Consider the following 19,452-nt stretch of genomic DNA (forward strand, 5'->3'; position numbering starts at 1 on the left):
CCTTATTAAAATTTATCCTACTGAAAATAGTACCAACAAATAAAGAATTAAACTAATATAAACATGTTTCTTGTAACACTGTTTTATAATATTAAGAAATAAAACAGTTTAAAAAAAGTGTGAAGGGGGATAAACTGAATGTTCACTATTGGCATAATGGCTTAAGAATTTATGATTCATGCATACTGTGGAATGTTATACAGCTATTAAAGTGAGTAAGTCAAATGTATATTTTTTGACTTAGAAAGATGTTCTTTGACATTAAATGAAAAAAGCAAGATGCAAAGCCAGTATTACGTATACTGTCATTCAATATTCACTGGGAAAAAAAATAACTCTATTATGTGACACTGGTTTTTAGGAATTCCTGTTGATATACTTAATGATGTTTAAGTTTTTGGCACTGGTTTTTAGGAATTCCTGCTGATATACTTAATGATGTTTAAGTTTTTCTTTTTTTTAAGCCATAAATGCAAGATTTAATAAATACAACACTTTAAGTCAAAATTCTGTGTGACAGATGACACCACAAAAGTTTCTGAAAAGTGAAAATTGTGTGTTTAAGCTTTTCTGATGGCAAAATAAAAATGCTTTTATTGTTTGTGATTTGACACTTACAGAACACAACGACAATCTTTTTTTCCCCCCTGTAGCAAAAGTAAGCTATTTCAGTCCTTTCATTAGATAATATAATTATGTTCATTACATGGGTATAAACAAGCCACAGACATTACACTAAACTAATTCCTTTGTGGCAGAAATTGAATTTTCTAAGAATGATATTCATTCTTGGCAATAAATGCAATTAAACATTGGTGCTAGTTTAAAAATTCTATTCAAACCACTATATCTTAGTGTAATGTCAATATAAAGTCCCAAGCAGCCTGGTACAATTAAAGGGGAACATGATTTGAAATCAGACATACCTGGGTTCCAAGAATGACTTTGCCACTTACTAGGTATGTGGTCAAGTTATATAACTTTTGAACTTGTTCCCGCATTTGTGAAAATGGCTTTCTATGGTGTTCTCGGAAGATCTAATAAGAATAGCAAATATGAAAGGGTCTAATACAGAGTCTGATTGTCAAAATACGCCTCCTTCTGTGTTCCTTTCCTAAGGAAGATTACTTACATCTGCTTTAATACAGCCCGTTTCAGAAGACTTTTTTTAAGTCAAAAGACTGCTGATGTGAAGCTATGCATTTTATTTGCCATAATTTTACATCTGGAAAAGAAAATGGCAACCACTCCAGTATTCTTGCCTGGAGCATTCCATGGACAGAGTGTGGCAGGCTTACAGTCCATGGGGTCTCAAAGAGTCAAGTACCACTGAACGACTATCACTTACTCAATTCCTCACCTCTATTATTAGCTCCTTCTAGCTTTTTGTATGAGTCTCCTTTTCAAGAATTATTTCATTTATTCCATATTTACTATTTCTAACAAAATGTAAGAGTTTCTTTCTTGTAAAAAGTCTTAAAGAATCACGTTATCTACCTAGCCACTACCTGTGGCTTCCTACATCCTCAAATAAATCTTTTTAAAATCATTCAGGTTGTGCCTATAGAAAATAATTGAAATTATAATGGGAAAAAATGTTAGACAAGGAAGGAAAATTAAAATCTGAAGTTATCCCAACCCACCATAATATGTATAAGAAATTCAAAGAGCAATACAACAAAGAATAAATATAAAGTTTAATTTAATATAACTTTCAACTTTCTTGAAGAGGAGTCTTTTTTTCTGTAAAGCTGGATCATTAACCAGACTAGAATATGACCATGAATGCTGCTAAATGGGTACAAACAAAAAGAGTATATTGGCCAACCTTCAAAATTTAAAGTAAACATTTTTCCATCGTATACTGCACACATTAATAAAATCATAATAAATAAATTTGGTATCTGTTCAAAATTACACAGGGCAAGTTTTACCTTAGAGTTGAAGAGTGGAGTTATCCCTATCTTCAAATTTATTTGCACTTCTTGGTTTATTTGATATTCTTTGATAAACTGCACTTTAAAATAGTCTCCAGTGCTTTTTTCAAAGTATAAAAACTACAAATGGCTAGCTATTATTTGTAATATTACAATTATTTTCTGATAGATTTTTCCAAAATATTAATCATCACAGCAGCATACGTTACTTCTGAGTCTAAATTATAACGCTCCTATTTGTTTGCATTTCAAAACTTATTTTAAATGATGCGGCGGTGAAAGTGTATAAAATATACTTACTAAACATTATTTTCCACATTCAAATTACAGCCTCTTGGGCTGATTTTTAAGTGCCATGTACATTTAAAAATCAAAATGTATTGCTGACATTCTTTTAACACTCCCTCCCCATTCAGACTCTTCCCAAATGCCACAGTTCCTTACTGCTCTGAAAGTACATATCTGTGCATTCGTCTGGTCTTTCACAACATCACACTCCAACTTTTTGTACTGCAGATCTCTCCCCCAATTAAAGCAACAACTGTTAACTCTTTAAGGTACTTAACCATATGGCAAACTTTCTGCACTTTTCCTTTCGTTAACTTTAAATCTCATTATAGCAATTCCCCCTCAACGTTTCCTCCCCTTCTAAATTCACTACACCAACACTGCCGCGAAGCAACATACACACACAACTCCGTTCTTAAGCTCAAAATACCAGTTTAGCGCCACTAAAAAACAATTTAAATGCCTGAATACCTCGTTTCAGAACCTCACGGGAGCTTTTTATTTGCTTTCCTGTCCTACCTGGACAGTCTATATCTCTCATCAGTTGTGCGGTCCCTTGCTGCCCCCAGCTCGAGTGAAACTCACTACAATGTAATTCTTTTACACACCATCACTCCAGTATCTCCCCTCCATTTCAGCGCATCTGTCCCTTCGCGAACCTCCCCATTCCCAAAAGATTCAGTATCGAGGTGCTCACATCTCAAATTACAATACCCCTTGCCTGACACTGCTGGAGCTTTCAATATGACTTCTAAGAGAACAGGCAAGCCTGACCGTTTCGGTCTCCTCCAACCGTCAGTACCGGCTCCCCAACGAATTCGATCTTCTCTTGCTCTCTCCGCGTGGAATGCCTACTTCAGGGTAACCCTTTGGCTCGAGGAAGTCCAACCTTGCAACCTCTGCCCCTTGACCTCATGAACCCAGCATACCACCCAAGCTTAATTCACCCCCATTCCAGGGGCTTGTGTTCTCTTTCAGCCTCCAGCATCCAAGCCAGATATCAGGTTAGATAAACGCCCACTTGCTCGGCTTGCAGTGCCTCCCCAGCCTGGCCCCTTCCACACACCACTCAGCCCGGAGTGACCCGGCTCCTCACCTAGCTTCGACCGGGACTCCTCCAGTTTCTGGATCTGGTTCTCCAAGAAGAGCATCGCCACCGCGAAGGCCACCACCGCCAGCAGCTGCAACTTGGGCGGCATCATAATCCTGAGGAGCCCCATGAAACCCGCTGCTCGGGATCAAGACATACCGCGGGGGGCGGGGATCGGGGCCCCGGGGGCGAGGGAGACGCCGGGAGGAGCCCACGGAGCCGGGAGAAAGGCAAGAAGAGCGCGACAGCGAGAGAACCACCGCAGCGACCCCCCTTCGCGCCTCCCCAGTCCCCCGCCCCCAGGCGCCAGCAGCAACGCCGCCGGTGCCCGCTTCTCCTCGACCGACTCCACGGCCGACTCCCTCCAAAAGCCCGTGCAGCAAACACAGCGCGAAGCAGCTGCCGGGCTCTCGCCTCCTTCTACTGCCTCAGTCCCCGACCCCCGCGCCCGCCTGCCTATCCTCCTCCTTCTCTTCCTTCCTTCCCTCCCTCCTTTGCTCTCGGCCGCGCGCTTCTCCGCCAGCTCTGCGGCTGCGGCTGCGCCGCCTTCGGCCCCGCCCCCTACCCATCCCTCTCCGCCTCCACGCGCACGCCTCCACGTACGCTGCTCGGCAACCAGAGGCTCCGCCCTCTACTCCCTTTCGGTTGAGCTTATTGGACCGAAGAACTCCAGCACTTCGCTTGTGGTGCGTGTCACGGTTGGTTTCCTTTGCCGTAGGTATCAACCAGATCGGCATTCGATTGGGTAAACTTGGAGAAGGAGGCAGGCCGAAACTGGCGAAGGCGGGGCTTCTTGACTGCTTAAGGATATGTCGTGAATGAAAGGATGGAGCCCGGGAATCACAGATTTGAGGAGTTTAGGGAGATGCCTGATGTGAATTATCGAAAGGACCCAGTGACTTCATATTTACACCAAGTGTAAAGTTTTTGATCACCTTTAAGCTTACATATGCCCGTAGTTAATGCCCGTCTCCTCAGAATAAGAGACTTGATGGCAGCAGCCTCTAGCAGCCTGTTTTGGATCAGGCTCTGGAGTAGACGCCCCTAGCAGAGGGGTCTTCTGGGCAACCGGAGACCTACGGAAGGTGGCAGTGATGGCGGCCCGGCCGTATGGATGGCTTGGCGCGGCGTTTGTGCTGCGGCTGCTGCTGGCCACCGTGCTTCAAACGGTGAGTGGAGGTCACCTCTGCTGCAGCCCCAGGGCGAGCGACAGGGATTGCGCTAAGGAAAACGGAATATTCGGTCCCTTTTGGGAGACACAGCTGAAAAGGGTGGGCTCCCCCAGCGGTTGCTGCGGCCGGCGTGCGACGTGGCTTTATTCCGGGTTTGACGATTATCTTCCCCCGCCCTGGGTTCCTAGCGATTCCTTCTCCTGACCTGAGTCTATCTTGAGTACAGTCTGTAAGACACGCCGTAAAAGCGGGTGAGGGGGTGGGGGACGGGAAAGGCACTAAGTTTTGCAAAGGAATGAAGATTGTTACTAAATTGGCAGAAATGCAAGGAACTGTCGTCTTTATGACAAAGCTTCCTTTCAAGTCTTAGAGGAAAGCCCTCAAGACTTTGGTCCAGGGTACACTTCCTTTTTACTTCTTTCTGTCATTTGTTTGTCGTCTCTGTGTCACTCTTACTTTTTTACCTCTGTTCTCTGGCACTCACAGGCCGCTGGATACACCTCAGTATCATTTGTGGTTTTTAAACAACACTGTTGCAATAAAAGGAACTACTCCATACTAAAGCATAATTTATTCTTGAAATTGATTTTCTAAAATGATAGCTTTCATCTCGCTTAAAATCGATCGTTGTCTAACCAAGTTTTTTTTTTTTTAGTTTTTATCCATTAACAGAAGAGATACCTTCTTTACATTTGAATGGGAAGAGGCTAGTTTCGACTTACTTTCCTATTCACTCACAAACGACTTATTAGAAGTTTTTAGTTCGTTTAACTGTGAATAATAAAACTTTTTAATAGGCACCACACTTGGAGTTTTTACAAGTGTCTTTTATCAGCCTAATTTTTCAAGTGTTCTCTGTTTTGAGTCTGCTGAGTATTCTCCTAGAGATCTGGTTTAATTAATTTATTCAAGGTTTGGAGGATTGAGGGTCTATACTGAAGGCCTCCACAAACACCTGGGCTTTTCTGTCATTAAGGAGTTTAAAGATCTGGCCTATTTACTTTTACAGCCTTACCTAAAAGGTGGATTATTTACTTCTCTCATTAACTTTGTAGTACTTCATTATTCAGTCATTTGGTGCCTTAGAAATTACTGGAAGACCCCTTTCTAAACTTTGTACTCAAGAATTTTTTGTCAGTCTTAGATAATTTGCACTCACCACCATGAAAATATAAAGAGTAACATTTCAAGTTGACTTCTTCTGATCTCATTATCTCTTCAACTGTTTGATTATCTGTGGCTGTGTAAGCACCCCCTACACTTAATGGCTTAAAATAATGATTTCTCATGATTCTATGTGTCTGTTGAGCAGTTTCCCTGTTGATTTCCTTTGGCCTCATTTATACCTTCCCTGGTGCCCTGGTGGCTCAGACGGTAACGTGTCTGTCTACAATGCGGGAGACCTGGCTTCAATCCCTGGGTCGGGAAGATTCCCTGGAGAAGGAAATGTCAGCCCACTCCAGTACTCTTGCCTAGAAAATCCCACAGACGGAGGAGCCTGGTGCAGGGTACTGTCCATGGGGTCGCAAAGAGTCGGACACGACTGAGTGACTTCACTTTCTTTCATTTATACCGCTTTACTGAGCCAGTAGGTCAGCTGAACTGAAGGGTTCTAGATGGCTTCATACTTAGTGGTGCTGTCAGCTAGGGTGACTTAGGTCTCCCTCATGTGACCTCTCATTCTCCAGTAAGGCCAGACACAGAGCAAAAGTGGCATTGCCTCATGAAGCCTAGCCTCAGAAATCACATCACTTCCACATCCCAATATTTGCCAAAGCAAATCACAAGACCAATCTGGATTCAAGGGTAGGGAAATAGATTCCATCTCTGCATGAGAAGAGTGACAGAGTCACATTGCAAAGAAGCATACATACAAGGTAGGAGGAATTTATGGTTATTAAACAATCTTTCAAAGTGATCATCCACAGAATTCACGCCAAAGAAATTTGGGTGTCATCTTCATTAAGGCCACCAACCTCTCTCTCCTTATATTATAGAAAACTTAACAAATTTCGTGAAAAAACATACTTACCTATTTGTCTGCCTCGGATCTTACTTGCCGGATGTGGGCTCAGTAGTTCAGGCACCTGAATGGGCTCAGTTGCTCCTTGGGATGTGGGATCTTAGTCTCCTGACTAGGGATCTAACCCAAGTGCCCCGCATTGCAGGGCAGATTCTTTAACCTCTGGGCCATCAGGGAAGTCCCTAGAAAACTTAGAAACTTTGGCCTAACTGAAAAGCTTATGACATTTTGACTCTACTTGTTTGTCTTAGTATGAACAGAATGCTAGGTTTCTAATTTAGAAAAAAATAGATATGCAACAAGCAACAAAGGTTTACTGTATAGCACAGGGAACTATAGTCAATATCTTGTAATAGTCTATAATGGAAAATAACCTGAAAAATAATATATGTGTGTGTGTATTTATATATAAAGAACTGAATCACCTTGCTGTGCACTTGAAACACTGTAAGTCAACTATACTTCAATAAAATCTATTAATTAAGGAAAAAATACAGTTAATAGCAGCTCATGATTATCAGCATTCCAATGAGGTGACAACTGGGAGGATATAAAATGATTTAATCTGAAAATACATTCTGAGTATGCTTACGCATTAAAAAAAAAATAGCATAGCCTAAGGGAGCTGTTTTCTAGAGTCTCCAAGAACTAAGTGGTATTCATTTTTTCATTCTGCTTGTATGTAATATTACTTTATTCAGAAAGGTCCTGTACTGAAAGCAGTGAGTATAAAATGACTTTCTGTTTCACTGATTCTAAGACACCACACTCCATCCCCTTTTCCTCACAGATTATCATCTGGATTGCTCTTACTTCAGTCAGTGGCATAACTGTCAGCGTGTTTGTTGTTTTTAGTAGTACATACAATAATGGCACATCATGGATTCTGTGAAAGGTGGTAGTAACAGTGGTTAAGGGTTTTGAGGGCAGGCTGGAATTAAAGCTTTTGTTTCCTTCTTTATAAGGTGAGGATAATACCTCTTTCATAGGAGGATAAGATTAAATGAAATAATGATGTAAAGTGTTTAGCAACACTTTACAAAGTATCTGGTGCCTTGTAAGAGCTTGTCATTATGGCTTGTCATGTTTCTGGTACTTATTTTCTTGGGGCTGATCTGTAAACCCATATATTTGCTTTTATCTCAGGTTTGAACCTTTTCAGAATTATGTGAGAACCCTGTGAGTTTTCTGAGTAAAGAGACAACCAGTCATGTGAATGTAGAAGTGGAGTAAAATGAATAGCAATACCAGACTTTTGCCCTAAGGGGTAATGTTCCATTAAAGTTATTACAGTTTCTCTGCCAACAACCCTCATGTTTTTAAAGAACACTAATACCAGAAAAATAAATGAATGATGCATTGTCTTTTAGCCTGTGAATCCTACTTAGAATTGGAGAAAGTTGTAAACTGTTAAGTAGTTATCTCAATCAGGGTTATCCCACCCTGTCCTTAAAATCCATGTCTTTCTTACAAGGGTGGCTAATTATTAGAAAATTTAGGGGATTTCCCTGGTCATCCAGGCCTCCGTGCTTTCACTGCCAAGGGTGTGGTTCAGTCCTTGGTTGGAGAACTAAGATTCCACAAGCACTATGGCAGAGCCAAAAAAGATGGGTGGGTGTAATTTATAGTTGAACTCTCCAATATTATTTAGCATTTTGTACTTATAAAGTGCTTTAATATATGTTCTGATGTTCTTATTTGAGTCAAAGCCTTAAGTCTGCAAAAAACGAATTATGGTAGAAAAAAAGATTCACTCATGAAACTCAAGATACCTTCTATCTCCCCTACACTTACTTCTAACCCGTGTCTATTATAATGATTTAAATATAAATAGTGTTTTTGTTTCCACAGTGGAAGGTAAGAATAATTCTAACATTTATTAAGTACTCACTGGTGGAGCCTGGTGGGCTGCCGTCTATTGGGTCGCACAGAGTCAGACACGACTGAAGCGACTTAGCAGCAGCAGGGTACTGGACAGGTTACTAAATGCTTTCTGTACTTTTTCTCCTTTAATCCTCCAAACTCTGTGAAGTAAGTGGTAATTACTCCTATTCAGAAATTCAGAAATAAGGTTGCTCTGAGTTGGTATTTGAATCACAGTGTCATCAGACTCAAATACGTTTTGCATGTTCACTCTGCCTGTCAGTAGGTGCTCAGTAAATGCCAGAATAAAACCAAGTATTATGATCCCATGATTTTTCATTTGAGATTCTTGTTTTGTAAAACATGCTTTGGTAACAGTTTCTTAACATTTGTTTAGCAGTTCACTGTTTCAAAGTGATTTTACTTTTATTGCCTATTTTAGTTACCATGGCTGCAAAACAGATCACCCTGAAATTTAGTGGTATAAAACCATTGTTTATTTTGCTTTCAGATTCTATGGGTTAGCAATTCAGACAGGCACGACAGCGTGGCTGTGTGTTCCACGATGTCTCAGACCTCAGCCTGAGACTAAAGACTAAAGTGTGAAGGCTTTTTACTCACACATCTAGTAGTTGATGCTGTTTGTCAGCTGGAGGCCTCAGTTCTCTGCATGGGCCTCTCCACATTCTCTCTGTAGTTTAGGCTGTCTTACAGCTTGGTGGCTAAAAGTTGAGTATTTTAGAGAAACAGAGACACGGCACCTGCAAGCCCTAGTCAAGCAGAGATGGCTTTCTTTTTTATGGCCTACCTTCAGAAATCACGTAATTATCACTTCTTGACACTCTGTTTGAAAGAATAGTCACAAGCCCCTGCCAGTCACATTTAGGATGATGTATATATTTTGGTATGGCCATCTTTGGAGAAATAGAAATTAACCTGTGAAATAGATGAAGCAGATCACTTTACAAGTAAATAAACTGTATTCAAAGTACTAGTATGGGAGCAAGGGTCTTAGGTCCCTATGGCTAGACTGGTATACTTGATCTATTTTGATACATTATGATATATCCTGCCCACTATTACTTAGATAAGGTAAAGGATGTTTGTATGAGGGATCAAATTAGGATGTTGACATAATGTAAGGCCAGTGGGATGATTAGCATTTTGGAAGAGTATGCCAGCAACACTTAAAGTTTTTTTACAACGAGATATGCCATTTGGTTTTATCAACTTGATTAATTAGCTGGTGGGCCAAATCCAGCAAGCCTTGTTTTTGTAAGCGAAGTTTTATTGGAACACAGACACACATTCATTTATTACTGTCTGTGACTGATTTTGTGCTGCAATAGCTGAGTTGAGTAGTTCAACGGAAACTATATAGCCACCCAAGCCTCACATAATTACTATGGGACCCTTCACATAAAATCTGCAGACTCTTGGTCTAGATCAACCCGTTACAGTCAATCTGAAATTCCCCCTACTTGAGTCTGGTTTTGACCAATTCGTCTGCTTAACACACCTGAGAACTAGCATGTACCTGTGTGCAAAGTCACTTTAGTCATGTCTGACTCTCTGCAACCTTATGGACCGTAGTCTGCCAGGCTCCTCTGTCCATGGGATTCTCCAGGCAAGAATACCGGGGTGGGTTGCCATGCCCTCCTCCAGGGGATCTTCCCAACCCTGGGATCAAACTCCCATCTCTTAAGTCTCCAGCATTGGCAGGCAAATTCTTTACCACTAGTGCCACCTGGAAAGCCAAGTGCTGGAAATACAAAGAAATAATTTAATGCTTGCCCTTGAAAGAGTTCACAGCATTATTGGGGAATCAAACAATCATAGGTTTACGTAGTGCAGTGTCATGAGTGTGCTGTTTTACAGCTATGCTTAAGTTTCTTAGAAAAGATAGTGGCTAAAGATTGGAATCTGCTTTTTCTCAGAGAAGGCTTCCAAAGAAAACTGATACTGATCAAGTTCTTGGAAATAAGTAGAATTTAACAAGGTGGAAAGGTATAAAAGAGCCTAACATAAAAAAATATGAGCAAATAAATGTATGTTTGAGTAAGGGTTTTGTATTTTCAGGTACTATAGGAATCCATTGTAGCTGAAAAGTAGAATGGGATTGGAGGTGTAGTGAGAAGTAGGACTAGCTGACCATTTAAGCCACTGAGGCAGGAAAAGATTTGAGAGTTCTTTTACAGACTTGAGGCTTGAGAGCTCTTCAAATTGTCAAAACTTAATTGATTGGTTCTCAGTTCAGTTCAGCCGCTCAGTCGTGTCCGACTCTTTGCGACCCCATGAACCGCAACACGCCAGGCCTCCCTGTCCATCACCAACTCTCGGAGTCCACCCAAACCCATGTCCATCAAGTTGGTGATGCCATGCAGTCATCTCATCCTCTGTCGTCTCCTTCTCCTCCTGCCCTCAATCTTTCCCAGCATCAGGGTCTTTTCCAACGAGTCAACTCTTCGCATCAGGTGGCCAAAGTATTGGAGTTTCAGCTTCAGCATCAGTCCTTCCAGTGAACACCCAGGACTGATCTCCTTTAGGATGGACTGGTTGGTTGGATCTCCTTGCAGTCCAAGGGACTCCCAAGAGTCTTCTCCAACACCACAGTTCAAAAGCATTAATCCTTTGGTGCTCAGCTTTCTTTATAGTCCAACTCTCACATGCATACATGACCATTGGAAAAACCATAGCCTGGACTAGACGGACCTTTGTTGGCAAAGTAATGTCTCTGCTTTTTTTGGTTCTAAGAATGGTGAAGAATGTGGAGTCTAGGTTGACTGACCTGGACAACTGGGTAGTCAGGGCAAATGGTACCATTTTGCTAAGATATTCTGAATATGAATACATTGGAAGGAATAGATTTTTAAAAGATGTTTCACTGTTGGAGAATTTGAATTTACAGTGCCTATACATCTAAATGAGAAGATGTTGGAAGCTTGATGCTTAAGAAAAAAGACTTGAGAGTTTTTAATAAATGAATATTTGAAGCCATGGAAAAGCCATAGTTCTCCATGGAAAATATGCAAAGAGAGGACTAAAAATAGAAATGGAGAACATTTAGGAGATACACAGCAGAAGGAGGAGAGGGCAAGCAGATCCTAAGTTCTTGAAATGAAAATTCATTTTTCTGCAAGATATATATGTATGTATATCACAAAGAAATAATATATGATCTTTTTTGTGAATCCATGTTTTAGCCAAGCTGCAATATGACAAGTTTTTAAGAAAAAAAAAAAAAAATTGGGGGAGATGGGAAAAACCAAAGACTCAAGGTTACAGAGTTTTAAAATAATTTTAAAATTGTCTCCAAATGAGGCGTTTCACTAACTCTCTGGTATGTGTGTTAGATTTTGACAACTCTAGCTTGTTCTTTTTGGAAGCTTTGTAATGTAAAGATGACTTTTTCCCCCCCTTATTTTTTGTTTTCAGGTCTCTGCATTGGGAGCAGAGTTTTCCTCAGAGTCTTGCAGAGAGTTAGGTTTCTCCAGCAACTTGCTCTGCAGCTCCTGTGATTTGCTTGGACAGTTCAACCTTCTGCAGCTGGATCCTGACTGTAGAGGGTGCTGTCAGGAAGAAGCACAATTTGAAACTAAAAAGGTACTGCTTTCTAGTATCTCTTTTCCATTAGATGATTTAGTTGAGATGAGGTAAAATGTTAAATTGCTTAATCAACTTAAATACAAAGAAGTCATTAGCTTCTGCATTTTGTAGTTTTAGAAACTGGACTGATTTCTTGCCTGGGGCATTAGATCCATCAGAGCAAATGAGGGGGAAAAGTATGGTTATAGACCAATAGACCATCGTACCATGGCTGTGCTGTCCACTCTTCCTTACTTCTGGCCACCTGAAACCAGAGAATAATTAACTAGATGGTTTTATTCAGTTACAATAAGAACTCAGTCTTACAAATGAAATTTGAGATGAAAGTAAAGCACCTACATAATTGTCAACAGTAACTTATAACTTTTAATCTGGTTAACTAAAGAATATGGTCTGTTAATTTGCACACCTGTGACTAATATTTCCTGATACCTGCTCTCACCTTTAACACCTGAAGACAACCAGGACTAGGTAGTTCTAACTATCTGGTAAAATCTGCTATGGTTTTACCCACTGTTCAAATTAATAGTAAACTTGCTCAATTTTTAAATCTTTTCGTTAGACCTGTAGATTAATTTAAAAATTATCCTGAATAGGTCGCTTATATCATCCAAATCAAGCTGAATTGATGAAGTCCCTGTGTTTGAGAAAAAATGTCAGCATCTCTCTGCTTTCTTTCCTTTTAATATTCTTTCAGTTTTACTTATTGAGTCCTCTTTGAGGCATTATGGTTTGTAAAGCTTTCAAACAGTAATTGTATCTTCTCATTACTAGGTAGTAAAGGTTTATTTCTAACAATGAGTACAGTTTTATAGGTTTGTAAGAAAAACAAGCAGACACGCTTTAATGTCAGTATTCAACTGAAAGTTACACTTGATTTCTCAGTTGAAAACCTGAAATTCCTGTGTCCCAGATGTGGCTTCCGAGTCTACCATGGTTTTCATTTTCTTGGTTCACATACACCCATAATATATTTTAATGTTTAGAAGATTCCCATATATAAAAGTTAGTCTTTATTGCAAGTAAGTAAAATCTAAACAGATTTTTAAAACTTGATTTTAAATAGACTTAAGACATAGGACCTAATTCGTAGGCTCCTTCCTTCTTGTTTTCTGTTTCGTTTCTTCAGTGATATATTCACATGAGTCAGGTGGCTGCAGTGTGATTGATCCTCTCATCTTTAAGCTGTTACTCTATGGTCTGTACACTCACTCGGCCAACAGTAATTATTTCTTGAGACACCAAACAGATGGATTGAACAAGGGGTGTTTTAAAAGAAATAATCTTTATCACACACCCCCTTTGTAATCATGGGTAAGCTGAGAAAGTCTAGCCTTTGACTAATATCAAATATGCCTAAACTATAAACCAAGTGCATATAAAAGCTGTTTTTACTTAATTGCCCTTTCTCAGTAATGCTTTATAATATACAAATTTTGTGAGTTTTTTTTTTAAGCCACACTGTGCCACATACAGGATCTTAGTTCCTCAGCCAGGAATCAAACCCATGCCCCCTGTAGGGGAAGTGCAGAATCTTAATCACTGAACTGCCAGGAAAGTCCCTATGATATAATTTTAGTAAAACCAAACTTCAGTCACATGCTTCTTAAATTAATCATATTCCTGTTCAGTTTTCATTATTAATTGAGCTCTGTTTGATATCTTGACACGTTGCAGCAGTTACAGCTCAGCATTATCCATGGGGAAATAGCCCACTGTTTAATACATGCCTAACTAATCACACAAACTGAAATGTTTATTATATCTAAGTGCAAGTGAGCCTGTATCCTGATACACCTTTTATACTGTACTTGTTTTTTCTCAACTCCTTGCTCATAATCTGTAAGATGTACTTCTCATTAAGTATTTGCTCAGACAGTATTGCACAAAATCAGTGAATGATTTTCTTTAAGAGGCCTGGTGGAACCAAAATACTTAAAATAGTAGTATAAATATAAAAGTATGGCAGGTCAGGCAAGCCTCCATGTAGATATAAACCACATTCTTATATAAAAGTGGTAGATTTAATTTAATCTGTGCAGTACTGCTCTCTGGATTATTGGTACATAATCATAGGTGGTCATGTATGGATGTGAGAATTGGACTATAAAAAAAGCAGAGTGCCAGAGAATTGATGCTTTTGAACTATGGTGTTGGAGAAGACTCTTGAGAGTCCCTTGGGCTGCAAGGAGATCCAACCAGTCCATCCTAAAGGAAATCAGTCCTGAATATTCATTGGAAGGACTGATGCTGAAGCTGAAACTCCAATACTTTGACCACCTGATGCAAAGAACTGACCCATTTGAAAAGACCCTGATGCTGGGAAAGATTGGAGGCGGGAGAAGGGGATGACAGAGGATAAGATGGTTAGATGGCATCACCGACATCATCAATGGACATGAGTTTGAGTAAACTCCGGGAGTTGGTGATGGACAGGGAAGCCTGGCGTGCTGCTGTCCATGGGGTCGCAAAGAGTCAGACACGACTGAGCAACTGTACTGAACTGAACTGAATCATAGGTAACAATATACACAATAGCTTTTCTGTCTCATTCAACTCTGACTTAAGGCTTAATTTTAAAATTATAGTTTAATTTAGTTCTACTTTGAAAGTAAAAGCAATATATAGACTAGTTTGTTGTTGTTTAGTCATTAAGTCATGTCTGACTCTTGAGACCCCACTGACTGTAGCCCACCAGGCTCCTCTGTCCATGAGATTTCCCAGGCAAGTTTACTGAAGTGGCTTGCCATTTCTTTTTCCAGGAGATATTCCAGACTTGGGGATTGAACCTGCGTTATAGACTAGTGCCTTATGTCAAAAATATTAAGAATACTTAAACATGGCTGTGTGTAAATCATTGGGAATATAAATTTTTTAGAAGAGGAAATTTGTAGTTTATTTGCAAGAATGTCTTTGGCAATTTATAATAAAAGAAATGTTACCTGAGTACTCATTTTGGCTCTATCTTAGTTGCATGCTTTATAAGTCTGTTCAGGGATGAAGCTAATCATTTTTCAAATGCATACACTCAAATCAATAGGCTAAATTTAGCCTTTGATAGGCAAAAACATAAAATTTGCTTTTTAAAAAATGTATTTATTCCCAACAAATGCAGAAAATATCTTCTAAGTCCCTTATTCTGCAAGTAGATATTCCTATATTTGTTTGTATTTGGTCTTGTTTCTCCCCCACTTTTGATCGTAAAAGACCTAAGTAAACATCACAGATATAACTAGAACAAGATTTTTTGGTTAGCTGGTTTACTACTGTTTTAACTAGTTTTGCTCATAACTGTGTACCTAGGTACAATTTACAAACATTCATAAGGATATTGACTGAATTATTAAGAGCATACTAGTTTGTTGTTGTTTAGTCAGTCATATCCAACTCTTGCGACCCCATGGACTGTAGCCCGTCAGGCTCCTCTGTCCACAAGATTTCCCAGGCAAGAAGACTGAAGAGGGTTGCCATTTTCCTTCCCCAGGGATTGAACCCATGTCTCCTGCATTGGCAGGTGGATTCTTTACCACTGAGCCACCAGGAAAGCCTGTGTACTAATTTGTAACTTAAAAAAACGGTAAACTAATGACAGAAAAATGTTTAAATCTTGGTGCTATTAGTATTTACTAAGTAGTGTAAGTGACTTCTGCTTTTTGTGCATAGAATCTTATGATGGAAGGGAAGGAACTATTCTCTTCACTACTGACTGACTCTTTGCTTGTGGTGGGAAAACGTGTAACTGCCGGTTCTTGCTTGTTGTATCTTACAGCTTTTCCCACCAGAAAAGGACTAATTCTTCTCCTGTTAGGTCTTTGAAGTATTTTAGACAAGGATTGTTACCAGCTCAAGTTGGGTCACTAACCAGTTATTAGCTAGGATTGTGGAATAATGTAAGAACTGCCACAAAAGCTGCCACAGTAGCCATGTGAGAAGTTAGAGCAGGGAGCAGATGGATGATGCGCTCTTAGGTAAAGAACAGACTGGTTTTTCCCCTCAATTACTAGAGTATACCACTTCTACTTAAGCTGTTTTAAAGATTTAGCTCAAGTGTCCCCTTTTCTGAGAAGTCTTCCCCAATTTCTCCTCCTCAGCCACCACCACTGCCACTTCCAAGTTACATTAAGCTACACCTATGTCTTCCCTCATAGCTCTGTCAGTAAAGAATCTGCCTGCAATGCAGGAGATCCAGGTTTGATTCCCGGGTCAGGAAGATCCCCTGGAGAAGGAAATGGCAACCCACTCCAGTATTCTTGCCTGGAGAATCCCATGGACAGAGGAGCCTGGCAGTCTACAGTCCATGGGGTCGAAGGAGTCGGACATGACTTAGCAACTAAACCACCAACCACCACTGCATTCCCAAAGCACTTAAACATACCTGTGGTGTGCAGTATCTGATGTCTGGCTTTCTTTCTCTCCCAGTGTTCTATGCTTTTTGAAGTTCAGAACTATTTTTTTAATGTTTCTGAATCCCCAGCCTTTAGCTTACAATATAAGTTTTCACCCTTGAATAAGGCTCTTTTTACTAAGAAATAATACATGAAATTCTGTAGCCAACTTCAGAGTAATTTAGAAGTCAGCTTAAGCAGCATTATTCAAAACAGTGGCAAATTTTAAGCTTTAGCCTATCAGAAGCTGAATGCTACTTGTGTGTAAAGCATAGAAGGATGAAATGGAGGTTAGGCTAACTGCGTGAAATTGTAGTCCCTAAAGACATTTCACCATTGCTTAAAATAGATTCACTTTTGTAGTGCGTGTAGCATCAAAACTATGAACTGATTTCTTCAAAGGAAACAAATTTAATTCAACAGGTTATTCTAATATAATATAAAAACACTGTTCAGAAAGTTTTTTTTTTTAAACTAAATGTTTAGCAACAGTTCAAATTCAAGACTTGTGAGTAGCAACAATACTAAATAAAGAAACAAATTTACTTAATAATATCTTCAAACATTCATTAAGTTCTTATTATATGAAGGTGCTCTTCCAAGACTTTATATGAATTAACTTATATAATCCTCACAACAACTCCATGAGGAAAGTACCATTATCATCTCCATTTCATAGCTAGGTCTGAGACAAGGAGATCTTGCCTAAAGTCATACAGCTAACAAGTGACAATAAACATGTATGTCATATATTTGTGTAAGAAAAGCTTACAAGTTTCTTTTGTGCAGTTATTCAGTTGAACTGAAAATAGTTTAAATTTATTTTTTATAGTCTCTATATGTGGCATTTCATCTGCCTTTAATATGAAAATTAAATGTGGTGAATTTTCTTAGGTATTTGCAAATCAGAATCAGCTTCTGTCTAAGCATGTTAAAACATTCTGTCACATTTACAGATTATAATATTTATAAGGAAAATAAAACCTTAAAGTAATCATAATCAATTTCCAGGCTGTCTTAAAACTGCATTTCTTAGACATACCTTCTTCAGAGTCAAAATAAACTTTTTTTTATATACTAAATATTACTTCATACTGTAGGCTCTGAAAATGCCAAAATAAGACAAAAGTCACTGTCCTAGAGGACTCAAAGAAATACACATGGAAATTGGACTACTGGAATGCATTTGGCAGGATATTCTGTTGGGATGAAACATAATATCCACTAATGTAGCTGCTTAAAAAAAATTAGAAATTAAATAAAAATCAGAAGGAGGAGGGAATCAATAAATTTCTTAAAGTTGACATAATCAAGAACTATAGATACAACCATGTTAATCACTATGGAAGTGACCAACAGAAGAACTAAAAACAGACAGTTTAAAAGTTATCGAATGAGAGATAGGAGGCAAAGGAAGATTTTTAGTTGTTATTTTATACCCCTCTGTACAATTTCTTTTTTGTTAATTTTCCAGATGCATTGATTTCTTTTAAGAATTCACAGAGATAAGTTCTGTAAACAAAATAAATGGTATAAAAGCACCACAGAAGGAAGGATATAACCATCTGACAGGTCAGGTAAATGTTACCCCTTGCTTATGTAGAAGTTGATGCTTAAGATAAGTTGGAAAGTGATTAGGAGAACGTCATCTCTGGCAGAAGGAAAAGTATTTGAAAAGGAACAGAGTCATCATGAGGGAGATGACCATCTAAGATGAATCAGATAGCTTATTATGAAGAGAGAGAACAATAGGTAAGTAAGTAGGGCCTGTGTGCCTTGTTAGGAAGTTTGAACTCTACCCTATAGGCAGATGATGACAGATAAGGACTATAAACAGTAAATTGGCATCAGATTTGTGTTTTAATAACTTTTGTCGGTGTTGTGAATGATAGTTGACAGAGCAGAGAGGAGTACCGTTGCCAGAAAAAAGAACTTAGGATGCCAGCTTCCAAAAGAAAGATGCAGGAAGGAGCTTAAACTAACACACTGTAGTAAAAATGGAGAAGGGACAGATCTGAAATAGATTTAGGCAATAAGAAACAGGATTTATTGACTGACTGGATTGAAATGTGGAAGGGAAGAGTGAGGACACTTTCCAGTGTTTTTATTTCAGAAACTGCTAACCTCAACACAAGGCTGCAAAAGAATTCCATCTAGCTACAAGATAGCCCCTGAAGGCAATGATGGTGGATGGGAAAAGAGACAGCGACAGAGGATAGTTTTTAGTAAAATATACATCCCTTAGTTCCAAACTGCCTTTTCAGTTTTCTTTTGGAAGATAGAAGTGTTAAGTTCTACTGTAGCAGGCCATGAATTTTATCTGGGTACCATAATAAGTTCTAAAATAGATAGTATACTCCTCAGAGAGTAGGTAAAAGGTAAAAATGTGTAGACTGGCCTAGTTTCTTTTTTTCTAATTTCACATTGTTGTTCTTCATTTTTGTATCCTGTTTAACTTTTGAATTATTGCAGCTCTTTTGGTATCAGTTTTTAAATTGAAAATACATCAGGTGATTAATTTTAATAGAATGAAATCATTTAATTTGAGCCAGCTCTTGTTTTTTATTTCAGATAATTGTAAGCTTTCTTGCAAATGATAATAATTGCCTCCTTTTTTATGACAGTGGTGTTCACTATTGGATGGTAATGGAAACACACGAAGAATTCTCTTTTGAAAAGCAGCTTTTCCTGCTTTATCTTTAATATGTAAAATAAATGTAGCCAATTTTTTTTAGATATTTACAAATCAGGATCCGCTTCTAAGCATGTTAAAACATTCTGTCACATTTGCAGATTGTCATATTTAAAAGGGAAGTAAATCCTTAAAGTAATTCATAATCTATCTCCAGGCTGTCTTTTAGCCACATTTCCTAAACACACCTACCTCAGAGTCATTTTGGCACTTTCATGTTCATTTTTTGAGACTATTGAATGGATATTGAACTGTTTTTTAATAGGATCTCAATCTCAGATTTTCAAATTAACAGAATTAGAGGTTACACTTTTCAAACACTTAGGAGCAAAAATTAATTTTTTATTAAAATTTTTTAGGTATATTGATTTATTTATTGAGTACTTACATTAAATT

At 38.8% G+C, this 19,452-nt stretch overlaps 2 protein-coding genes across 6 annotated transcripts in view; one reads left to right on the forward strand and one right to left on the reverse strand.

Moving 5' to 3' along the window:
* Positions 1-3,851, reverse strand: part of HS2ST1 (heparan sulfate 2-O-sulfotransferase 1) — a 203,882-nt gene extending 200,031 nt beyond the window's left edge. For 2 of the 5 annotated variants that reach the window (XM_043460758.1, XM_043460757.1), the window contains exon 1: positions 3,322-3,851. In XM_043460758.1, the coding sequence (XP_043316693.1) occupies positions 3,322-3,445 (124 nt within the window). In that variant the 5' untranslated portion in view covers positions 3,446-3,851. Of the gene's footprint in view, positions 1-926; positions 1,689-3,321 lie in introns of those variants that run through there. The other 3 variants (XM_043460759.1, XM_043460755.1, XM_043460756.1) reach the window with 3 other exon arrangements.
* A 329-nt stretch (positions 3,852-4,180) lies between these two features.
* The window catches only part of SELENOF (selenoprotein F), a 38,354-nt gene continuing 23,082 nt past the window's right edge, over positions 4,181-19,452 (forward strand). Inside the window, exons 1-2 of the mRNA XM_043460763.1 lie at positions 4,181-4,484; positions 11,809-11,976. Of these exons, the coding sequence (XP_043316698.1) occupies positions 4,410-4,484; positions 11,809-11,976 (243 nt within the window). The 5' untranslated portion in view covers positions 4,181-4,409. The remainder of the gene's footprint in view (positions 4,485-11,808; positions 11,977-19,452) is intronic.

This window comes from Cervus canadensis, chromosome 2 (genome assembly GCF_019320065.1).
Source record: "Cervus canadensis isolate Bull #8, Minnesota chromosome 2, ASM1932006v1, whole genome shotgun sequence".
NCBI classification, from domain to species: Eukaryota; Metazoa; Chordata; class Mammalia; order Artiodactyla; family Cervidae; genus Cervus; species Cervus canadensis.